This window comes from Palaemon carinicauda, chromosome 34 (assembly GCF_036898095.1).
Source record: "Palaemon carinicauda isolate YSFRI2023 chromosome 34, ASM3689809v2, whole genome shotgun sequence".
Taxonomy (NCBI): domain Eukaryota; kingdom Metazoa; phylum Arthropoda; class Malacostraca; order Decapoda; family Palaemonidae; genus Palaemon; species Palaemon carinicauda.
In genome coordinates, this window is record NC_090758.1 from 38,669,699 (window position 1) to 38,681,059 (window position 11,361).

Consider the following 11,361-nt stretch of genomic DNA (forward strand, 5'->3'; position numbering starts at 1 on the left):
CTCTCACCAGAGTAGGACTACTCCCTCTCCCTCTCCTAAGTAAAACCCTCTCACCAGAGTAGAACTACTCCCTCTCCCTTTCCTAAGCACAACCCCTTTCAACAGAGTAGAACTACTCCCTCTCCCTTTCCTTAGCACAGTCATTCTCACCAGAGTAGGACTACTCCCTCTCCCTTTCCTAAGCAAAACCCCTCTCATCAGAGCAGGAATACTTCCTCTCCTTTTCCTAAGTACAACCACTCTCACAAGAGTAAGACTACTCGCTCTCCCTCTCCTAGGCACAACCCCTCTCACCAGAGTAGGACTAGTCCCTCTCGCTTTCCCAAGTACAGCCCCTCTCATCAGAGTAAGAATACTCCCTCTCCTGTTTTCATTTACAGCCCCTCTCACTAGAGTAGGATTAATCCCTCTCACTTTCCAAAGCACAAACCCTCTCACCAGAGAAGGATTTCTCCCTCTCCTTTTCTTAAGCACAACCCCTCTAACCAGGGTAGGACTACTCCCTCTCCATTTCTTGAACACAACCAATCTCACCAGAGTAGGACTACTCCAACTCCCTTTCCTGAATACAAAACCTATCACAAGAGTAGAACTACTCCCTCTCCCTCTCATAGGCACAGCCCTTTTCAACAGAGTAGGACTACCTCCCCTTCCCTCCTTAAGCAGAGTAGGATTACTCTTTCTTCCATTCCTAAGCAAGATTACTTTCACCAGAGTAGGACTACTTTCTCTCCCTTTCCTAGCACAAACCCCTCACCAGAGTATGACTACTCCCTCTCACTTTCCTAATCAATATTCCTCTCGCCAGAGTAGGACTACTCCCTCTCCCTTTCCTAAGCACAACCCATATCACCTGAGTAGGACTACTCCTTCTCCCATTCCTAAGTAAAGCCACTCTCAACACAGAAGGATTACTCCCTTTCCCTTTCCTCAGCACAAACACTCTCACCAGAGTAGGACTACTCCCTCTCGCTTTTCTAAGCATGATCGCTTTCACCAGAATAGGACTACTCCCTCTCCCTTTCCTAAGCACAACCCCTCTCACCACAGTACAACTACTACCTCTCCTTTTCCTAGTCATAACCGATCTCACCGTAGTAGGACTACTCTCTTTCCCTTTCTTAAGTACAACATCTCTCACCAGAGTAGGACTACTCACTCTCCCTATTCTAATTACAAACACTTTCATCAGAGTATGACTACTCCCAACTCCATTTCCTAAGCACAACCCTTTCCACCAGAGTAGAACTACTCGCTCTCTCCCTTTCCTTAGAAAAACCACTCTCACCAGCGTATGACTACTCCCTCTCCCTTTCTTAAGCACAGCCCTTCTCCCCAGAGTAGGACTATTGCCTTTTCCTTTCCTATTCACAATCACTCTCACCAGAGTAGGACTACTCTCTCTGCATTTCCCGGGCACAGCCCCTTTCACCAGAGTAGGACTACTCCCTCTCTTTTTCCTAACCAAAACCCCTCTCACTTGAATAGGACTATTCCCTCTTCCTTTCTAAAGTACAACTCTTCTGACCAGATTCAGACTACTCTCTCTCCCTTTCCTATGCACAATCCCTCTCACCGAAGTAGGACTACTCCTTCTCGCTTTCCTGGGCACAACCCCTCTTACCAGAGAAGGACTATTTTCTCTCCCTCATTAGTACAATCACTCTCACTAGAGCAGGACTACTTCCTCTCCCTTTCCTAAACACGAACCTTCTTACCAGAGTAGAACTACTTCCTCTCCCTCTCCTAGGAACAATGCCTCTCACCAGAGTAGAACTACTTTCTCTCCCTTTCCTAAGCACAAACCCTTTCACCAGAGTAGGACTACTCCCTCTCCCTTTCCTAAGCACAACCCCTCTCACCAGAGTAGGACTACTCCCTCTCTCTTTCCCGGGCACAACTCCTCTCGCCAGAATAAAAGTACTCCCTCTACTCCTATGCACAACCCTTATCACCGGAGTATGTCTACTCCCTCTCCCTTTCTAAAGTACAACCCCTCTCATCTGAGTAGAACTACTCTCTCCCTTTCTTAGGAACAACTAATCCCACGTGAGTAGGACTAATCAATCTCCCTTTACTAAGCACAACCTCTCTTACCAGAGTAGGACTACTCCCTCTCCCTTTCCTTAGTACAACCCATCTCACCAGAGTAGAACTACTCCCTCTCCCTTTCCTATGGACAACCCCTCTCACTAGAGTATGACTACTCACTCTTATTTTCCTAAGTACAACCCCTGTCACCAGAGTAAAACAACTCCCTCTCCTTTTCCTAAGCACAACCCCTCTCACAGGAGTAAGACTACTCCCTCTCCCTTTACTAGGCACGACACTTCTCACCAGAGTAGGACTACTCCCTCTCTCTTTCTCAGGCACAACCCCTCTCACCAGTGTAAAACTACTCCCTCTCCCTTCCCTAAGCAAAACCGTCTCACCAGAGTAAGACTACTCCCTCTCCTTTTCCTAGGCGCAACCCCTCTCACCAGATTGGGATTACTCCCTCTCCCTTTCCAAAGTACAACCCTTATCACCAGAGTAAGACTATTCCTTCTCCCTTTCTTGAGTACAACCCCTCTCACCAGAATATGAATACTCCCTCTCCCCCTCCTAGACGCAACCCCTCACCAGAGTAGAAAAACTCCCTCTCCCTGTCTTAAGCTTAACACATAACACCAGAGAATGACTACTCCCTCTCCCTTTCTTAAGCACAACCCCTCTCACCAGAGTAGGACTACTCGATCTCCCTTCCATAAGCAGAATATCTATCACCGGAGTAAGACTACTCCCTCTACTTTTCCTAAGCATAACCCCTCTCACCAGATTGGGATTACTTCTCCCTTTCTCAAGTATAACCACTCTCAAGAGCGTAAGACTACTCCCTCTCCCTTTCAGAGCACAACCCTGCTCGCCAGAGTAGCCATACTCTCTCTCCCTTTCCTAAGTACAACCCCTCTCACCTGCGTATGACTACTACCTCTCCCTCTGCGAGGCACAAGAATCTCACCAGAGTAAAACTACTCCCTCTCCCTTTCCTAGGAAGAACTAATCCTAAGCACAACCCCTCTCACCAGAGTAGAACTACTCCCTCTCCTTCTCCTATGCACAACTCTTTTCACAGGAGTAGGTCTACTCCCTCTTACTTTCCTAAGTACAACCCCTCTCACCAGAGTAGGACTACTCCCTTCCCATCTACAAACACAACCCCTCTCACCAAAGTAGAACTACTCCCTCTCCCTTTCCTAATTACAACTTATCTCACCAGAGAAGAACTACTCCCTCTCCCTTTCCTAAGCTCAACCCCTTTCACCAGAGTAGGATTATTCCCTCTCCATCTTCTAAGCATAGCACCTTTCTACAGAGTAGGTCTACTTTCTCTCCCTTTCCTAAGCACATACCCTTTCATCACAGTAAAACTACTTCCTCAGCCTTTCCTAGTCACAACCCATCTCACCGGAGTAAGACTACTCCCTCTCCCTTTCCTTAGTACAACCCCTCTCACCAGAGTAGGAGTAATCCTTCTACTTCTCCTAAGCACAACCCCTCTCACCAGAGTAGAACTACTCCCTCTCCCTTTCCTATGTACAACCCCTCTCACTAGAGTATGACTGGTAACTCTTCCTTTCTTATGCACAACCACTCCTACCGGAGTAGGACTACTCCCTCACCCTTCCCTGAGTAAAACCCATCACATCAGAGTAGGACTACTCAATCTCCATCTCCTAGACTCAATCCTTCAACAGAGTAGAACTACTCCCTCTCCTTTTTGTGAAGCACGACCCCTCTCACCAGAGTGGAGCTTCTCCTCTCCATTTCCTAAGTACAATCCCTCCCACCGGAGTAGGACTACTCCCACTCCCTTTACTAGACACAATCCCTCTCACCAGATAATGAGTACTCCCTCTCCCTATCCCAGGCACAACCCCTCTCATCAGAGTAGGACTACTCCCTCTCCCTTTCCCGGGCAAAACCCCTCTCACTAGAGTAAAACTACTCCATCTCCCTTCCTTAAGCAGAAACTGTCTCACCAGAGTTAGACTACTCTCTCTCTCCTTTTCCTCAGCACAACCCCTCTCACCAGATTGGGATTGCTCCCTCTTACTTTCCAAAGAACAACCATTATCACCGGAGTAGGACTACTCCTTCTCCCTTTCTTGAGTACAACCCCTCTCACCAGAATATGGATACTCCCTCTCCCTCTGCAAGACACAACCCCTCACCTAAATAGAACAACTCAATCTCCCTGTCCTAAGCTCAACACCTCTCACCAGAGAATGACTACTCCCTCTCCCTTTCTTAAGCACAACCCCTCTCACCAGAGGAGGACTACTCTCTCTTTCCCCCTTCCCAGGAACAACACCTCTCACCAGAGTAGAACTACTCCATCTCCATTCCATAAGCAGAAAATCTATCACCAGAGTAAGACTACCCCCTCTCCTTTTCCTAAGCACAACCCCTCTCACCAGATTGGGATTACTGCATCTCCCTTTCTTAAGTACAACCACTCTCAAGAGCGTATGACTACTCCCTCTCCCTTTCAGAAGACAACCCTTCTCGCCAGAGTAGGACTACTCTCTCTCCCTTTCCTAAGTACAACCCTGCTCACCTGAATACGACTATTACCTCTCCCTCCGCGAGGCACAACCCTCTCACCAGAGTATAACTTCTCCCTCTTCCTTTCCTAAGCACAACCCCTCTCACCAGAGTAGGAGTACTTCCTCTCCCTTCCCTAAACACAATCCCTCCACCAGATTGTAACTACTCCCTCTCACACTGAGAACAACCCCTCTCACCAGAATTTGACTACTCCCTCTCCCTTTCCTAAGCACAACCCCGCTCACCAGAGTAGGACTACTCTCCTCCTTTTCCTAAGTATAACCCCTCTCACCGGAGTATGACTACTCTCTCTACCTTTACTAGGCACAACCCCTCTCACCAGAGTAGGGAAACTCCCTCTCCCTTTCCTAAACACAACCTCTCACACCATAGGAGGAGTACTTCTTCTCCAGGCTGCCTGTTTCTTTTTTCACGAGAATCTTGAAATAATACTACAAGTTTTATGTTATCTAGAAATTTCAACGAATACTGAATGAAAATTGGTTCTGAAAGCAGGACTACAATAACAACACATTGCATTGCTTACCCCGCTGCTATTGAATAAACATTTTGGGCTCGAGCATTGTTGTCCAGATAGAAGTTCCTTATTGGCAGCTTCTACTTGGGATATTTCTGCGAGTGATATACCAGAGAGATTTACCTTAGAGGTATTAAAGGAGATCCAACCTACTGAGCAGATATCCCGAAAGATATCATGCATAAATCAGGAATGTGTGGATAAGAAGCCATGGTTATCCTTCCCCGAATAGAGTTAACCTTGTCTAGAAGGAAAATTGAGGTACAGGTACAGGAGAGACGTTACAACTTCCAATTTCAATACGTAAAACTAACACATTTCCTTTTGAACCCGTCCCTTTTTGCAGAACAATATCTTTCGGTCACTTTGAGAGTTTCTGCTAGTTTTTCTTATCTTGTTAAGTTATTTCCGATCATGGATGATTCAACCTTTTCCGCATTGACTAAGCTGAGTAACCCCTATTTCATGTGTTTGAGAAATTCACGTCTCCGCTCAGTATTTTTATTGAATTGTCTGCTTGTATTGTCCTGAGGCTGGCATTACATCATGTTCCAAATGGCTCAGAAACGATTAGTCATTCAGTCATATTACTGTAGGAATATTTTCTTTTTTCTAAATTGTGGTATGTTTATGGTATCCGCCCATCCTTTCTTGATGTTTCTTGTGTTTTTTTTTTTTTATCAGCATTGACTAAGGCTAGACTACCCTAACTGGCATCCATGCCTGATAAAATTTTCCCTATGCACCATAACCTTCTTTCACCAAACTCTACTGGTTGGGTATGACTGCCCTATCCACCCATGTTGTCGATTTTCCACGGCGGGCAGCTGCGGTCTTGAAGGTCCTTTAGGGATTTGGATAGTATTTTCAGTTGGATGATCACCCGACAGTGTGTGATTCACTACGTTCAGCTACACAAGAATTGACCGACGCATGCAAGGCCAATTTTGAAGTCCGTACGGCACACCAAACATTTGCAATGAAGCTGGAGTCCATGAACCTTGAAAAGCAGCTTCGTGACTATGATGACGCTCATGACCAAGATCCAATGTACAAGTGGGTGTGTATGTACATGAAACAGGTGATGGTTCTGCTGCAGTTCCAACGCGCTACACGTGAGGGTAACTGGTTTCTCTACTTGTCAGCACTAGAAAAGCTCTTTGTCTACTTCTTCGCGTACAATAGATTGGATTATGCGCAGAACATACCCGAATACATAGCTCGAATGCAATATATACAAACCACAGATCCAATGATTTGGCAAGAGTTTGTAAATGGTGACTTCACAGTGAATACAAGCAACACTATCCCGTTCACTCATATTGCAGTAGACCAGGCAATGGAGCATCAAAATAAATCTACCTAAGGTCAAGGAGGAATCTCTGGAATAACATCAAACCCAAAGACTTTGCTGAAGTTCTGTCTCACTGGTCCTGAGTTGGCACGCATTGCTTCCGAAAGTGAACAACTGGCAGCAGTGTCCAACAGTGCTACAATACAACAACAGCACCACTGCCTCTCTCAGGCCAAAGTTCGTCGCCAGGAACAGGCAATCACACAACTGAAGAAGGTACTGTCGCCTTGCAACATCTTTAGTGGATAAAAAGGAACTGAGACTAGGCCCGCCAGTGATGCAACGGCAGGTCGGATGTTCAAGCTTCTGTCAAAAGAGATCATTCCCGACAACATCAAAGAAAGCATTCTGTCCACAGAGCAGATTGGCATGGATGCATACAGAAGTTTCATTGAAGATCGTCTGATTGGCAATGGAAACCTGTGGGCCAAGATGACAAAGGTTAAACTGCTGTCTTGGTCAGCAACTGCCAAGGAAATTAAACTGAAAGCCAGTTCCCAAGTGATCACACTGAAAGCAACATCATCACTGTTTGCTAGGATGCTGGTGATAGCACGATCCTCAAGGGATGACATCAACTTAGAGGAAGTGATTGGCACCCACGAATTTGTGTACATAAACAGGTTACTGATGCAACCAGATGGAGCAATCCACCCGACCACTGACAAGAGCATGGTAATCCACCAGCTGGAGAACCTTCTGGAGCCAGATGACAATACAACCCCAGGAACCAATGCTCAGGGCACCAACGATGAAAACGAGGGTTTCTGTCTTGTAGTTGATGGCATGGCTTTATTGCATGAGTTGATGGCTGTCAAGAACGTCAAAAACTGCAAGGATTTAAGCACATCATATGTCAAGTTCATTGACTCAAAAGCTCGAGGGTATGGCCAAGTGAGGATCATCTTTGATAATTACACCATAGTATCTTCACTCAAGGGCACACGGGAGAGCAGCAGAGGCAAGTCCAAGGGAATCCATTCCTACATTGTAGAAGATGCAACTTGTATCAAAGACAAAGGTACATTTCTTGCAAGCAATGAGACAAAGGATTCACTCACTTTTTACCTGGCACAACAACTCATCAACCAGAGTACTTCCAAGAACCTAGTAACCGTGACACGCAGCAGCATTATGACAAACTCTGAATGTCATGTACCTACAGGTGTAAGCACCCACGAAGAAGCTGACACTCTGATGATATTACACGCTGTAGAAGTAGCAGGAAAAGGATTTGAAGTCCACATATACTCACAGGACACTGATGTTCTGCTCTTGGCTCTTCGTAGGGTGCCAATGCTTGGTACGCGACCAGCAATGATCATGGGCACCGGGGAACGCCGTCGCATCATCCAGCTGAAACCCATTTATGACAATCTTGGTTCCGACAAAGCATCAGCTTTGATCAAATGGCATGCGCTGACTGGATGCGATACAACTGGGCATTTACAAGGCAAAGGAAAAAAAGGATGCTTCAAAGCTTTCCTTAATGCCAGTTCAACCGTACTTGCTGCACTGAATGGGCTTGGAGAAGGAGCCGAACCATCAGATAGTGTAGTCGAAGGGTGTGAAGAATTCTTATGCTCATTCTTCTGTCCTAAGCAACTCCATATCCCCAAGGCAAATAATCTCAGGTGGTACCTCTTCAAAAGGCTGAGATCTGACCAAGGAGTAGACATGTTACCACCTACACATGGAGCTTTGCTCGAGCACATCCGACGCGCACATATTCAAGCAAGTGTTTGGTCACAAGACCTGGTCTTAAATCCAGTCATACCAAATCCTCTCATGCTCGGATGGCAAATGCAACATGACAAACTGATGCCACTGCTATCAAAGGAAGCACCAGCTCCAGAAGCAGTTCTTCAACTCATTCGATGCAACTGCGGATCCACTAACATCGATTCAGTCAACAAGTGTTCGCGCAGATGCTCTTGCAGACAAAATAATCTTGTGTGCACTGAATTGTGCAACTGTACAGGAGATGACATATGCCAGAACACTAATCCTATCACAGATGGCCAGGATATTGAAGAGGACTGACGTCGTGGACATTTGTGGCTATAACTTGAAACAGCGGATCATTAACATTTGTGTTATTCTTTTGCAATAAGAATTACTTGTTAAGTTGCTAGAAGCAGAATCTTTTGGTGAACATTTATACCATAAGTACAAAATAGTCACACACTATTAGTCTTTATCACATATTTTCCAAAACTGGATAATTATGGCCATCTAAAATTGTTACACACTGTAAATAATTTGAAAATATGATATTTTTGCGGAATTTTTACGATATTATTTGTTGATGCTGGAAATCAGTCTGGGACCACACAGAAAAACTGGCAACATAATTTTCCCTGTTTGATGATGTATTTAGATGATAATAAAACTTGTTGCCAAGATTCTATATGAAAATATGGCTTTTATACACAAGCCGATATACAAAAACAGCCAATTTTCCTCTCTGTCCCCCTCCACATTGCTTAAGCCGGCAAATTTAGAATTTTCTTTCTGAATGCTGTCCTTCAGACAGTCACTCAGTTCTCTAGTCTGTTCCAGACAGGTTGGTCTCCTTAGACAATTTTAATTTTTGTATATTTAATTTTAAGATACTTTTCTCCTAGTTAATTTTATTTTATCTCCAGATTTTACTTGTAACTGTGTCTATAATTTCAATTTTAATTTTGACTGTCTTTTATTGTATTTTATATATTTTTACTGAGTTTTACTTATAATATTTTGGTAAAATTACAGTTTCAACCATTATGGGGAAACTGGAATAAAAATATTTTTTTTTGCATCAGAAATAGTGTAGTTGCAACGGATTTAACGTTTATTTTAACCGGAAACCATCCGATTTAGAGATTTACTATGTAATTGAAGTTGAAACAAAAAGTTTTTCCAGAAAAATCAGTGTTTGTAACCGTGTTTTTATTGTTTTTGTTTCATATTATCTTGTAATGCAGAAAGACCCTACTTCATCCTAACAATTATGGGGGACACCAGGTGGGAACCGGAGTTTTGGGTGGGGGGGGGGGGCGTCAAATGATATTTGCAATAAATGAATACTTATCCTTCCACCACCCCTCCCCTTATACCCCTACCTAGCCCTACCAAAGCTTTCCTTAATGCCAGTTCAACCGTACTTGCTGCCTCCGCCCCCCTGCGACCCCCTCCCCTTTAAGGCCACAGTGATTTTCAGGGCACTGCTGAACCTATTAAACCCACCTAACCTAGCCTAGGGGCCTTGTACCCCTACTTAGGCCTACCGGTGGGGGGGGGGGGCCCTCCGTCCCCCCTGTGACCCCCGTAAAGGTCACAGTGATTTTCGGGACACTACCAAACCTAATACAACCACCTAACCTAGGGCCCTGTACCCCTACCTAAGCCTATCCCCTGCGACCCCCCACCCCTTACGGCCACTACCTAACACATCCATCAAACCAAATCCAAAGTGATGGTACTGCTATATACATCGTTATACTATATTCATTATAATATACTCTATAAATTAATGAAGCTTACCTTAAACTGTTGGTTCATAAAGATGTGCTGGTGCTTTGAGGAAAACGTGAAGCCGTTGCGAAGGTTCCTTGACATGCAGGACAATTTTTATTTTGTAAAATTAAATTGTGTGTCTCGCACAAATCCACTAGTTTTTCAATATTCCCCGGATAAGTTACAACAAATTCATTGTAAATTAGGAAACAGACAGGACAAGAAGATGGAATTTCAACTTCTTGTGCAACATGAGATGACGTGCTTGCTATGGCCTCCATGTCTGAGAACGAAATGAAATGCTTGGGTAAGATAATGTATTGTCGCGCTGTTGTATTGTCACGCTGTGATTGGCCAAACATGTATGATGTCATAGTGGATAGGCGCTGTGATTGGCCTAACGTGTAAGACTTCATAGTGGACTAGTTTGTCTGCAGATTATAGTGGTTACAGGGCTCATTTGAGCAAAAACAAGACACAGTCAACAATATCAACAGACTTAGAAAAAAATCTGGGAGGAAGACATGAGTAGCGTGAGTTTGATCGTCGATATATAAAGAACTAGGCATTTGCGACAGATAATATTATACAGAAATACTACAAAAGACTTGCTTTACTCGGGAAAAATATTAATATAATAGATTTCCCATAATGGATGAAACTGTAATAATACCAATGTTTTATATGGTCCATTTTAGCCTTGATAATGGGATGAGTCCCGAAACATCGGCACCAATAAACTGAAAGATGTTGTCCAGACTCTTTGTCCTCTTTTTTTATCATTATAATATATATATATATATATATGTGTGTGTGTGTGTGTGTATATATATATATATATATATATATAGATATATATATATGCATTTATATATATATATATAATGTATATATATATATATATATATATGTATATATATAAATATTTATCTATTTATATATCTATATATAGATATATAAATAGATAGATATTTATATATATATGTGTATATATATATATATATATATAAATAAATATATATATATATATATATATATACATATATATATATATATATATATATGGATATAGATTTATATATACAGTGTATATATATATATATATATATATGTATATATATAATATATATATATACGTTACATATATATACAATGAAAAAAATATCTAACAGATTTTGTAGATTCGAGATAAAGCCTCCAGAAATATATTTGGAGTTGAATGGTATGAGAGGATTAAAAAGTGCCCTATGTGGATAAGATCATGATGAGGGGTAGATGGATAGTGTATGGGCATTCTATTTGCACTCTCGAATAGAGATTAGTTCACCAAACCCTTTACTGGGCCCTAAAAGGCACTAGATGAGTTGGAAGATCCAGG

The 11,361-nt window shown here is 43.2% G+C and overlaps 1 protein-coding gene across 1 annotated transcript; it reads left to right on the forward strand.

Moving 5' to 3' along the window:
- The first annotated feature begins 763 nt into the window (after positions 1-763).
- Positions 764-2,630, forward strand: LOC137626827 (uncharacterized). Its single transcript, XM_068357816.1, has 4 exons — positions 764-885; positions 1,656-1,866; positions 2,227-2,293; positions 2,419-2,630. The coding sequence occupies exons 1-4, from the start codon at positions 764-766 to the stop codon at positions 2,628-2,630; spliced, it is 612 nt and encodes a 203-aa protein (XP_068213917.1).
- Positions 2,631-11,361: the final 8,731 nt, after the last annotated feature.

What these genes read in the sequence shown, in the direction of transcription:
- LOC137626827 (XM_068357816.1), top strand. Translation starts at nt 764, where the DNA reads ATGACTACTCCCTCTCACTTTCCTAATCAATATTCCTCTCGCCAGAGT. An exon ending in ACTCCTTCTCCCATTCCTAA is followed by an intron (nt 886 to 1,655) that starts GTAAAGCCACTC and finishes CTCCCTCATTAG; the next exon opens with TACAATCACTCTCACTAGAG. An exon ending in GCACAACCCCTCTCACCAGA is followed by an intron (nt 1,867 to 2,226) that starts GTAGGACTACTC and finishes TATTTTCCTAAG; the next exon opens with TACAACCCCTGTCACCAGAG.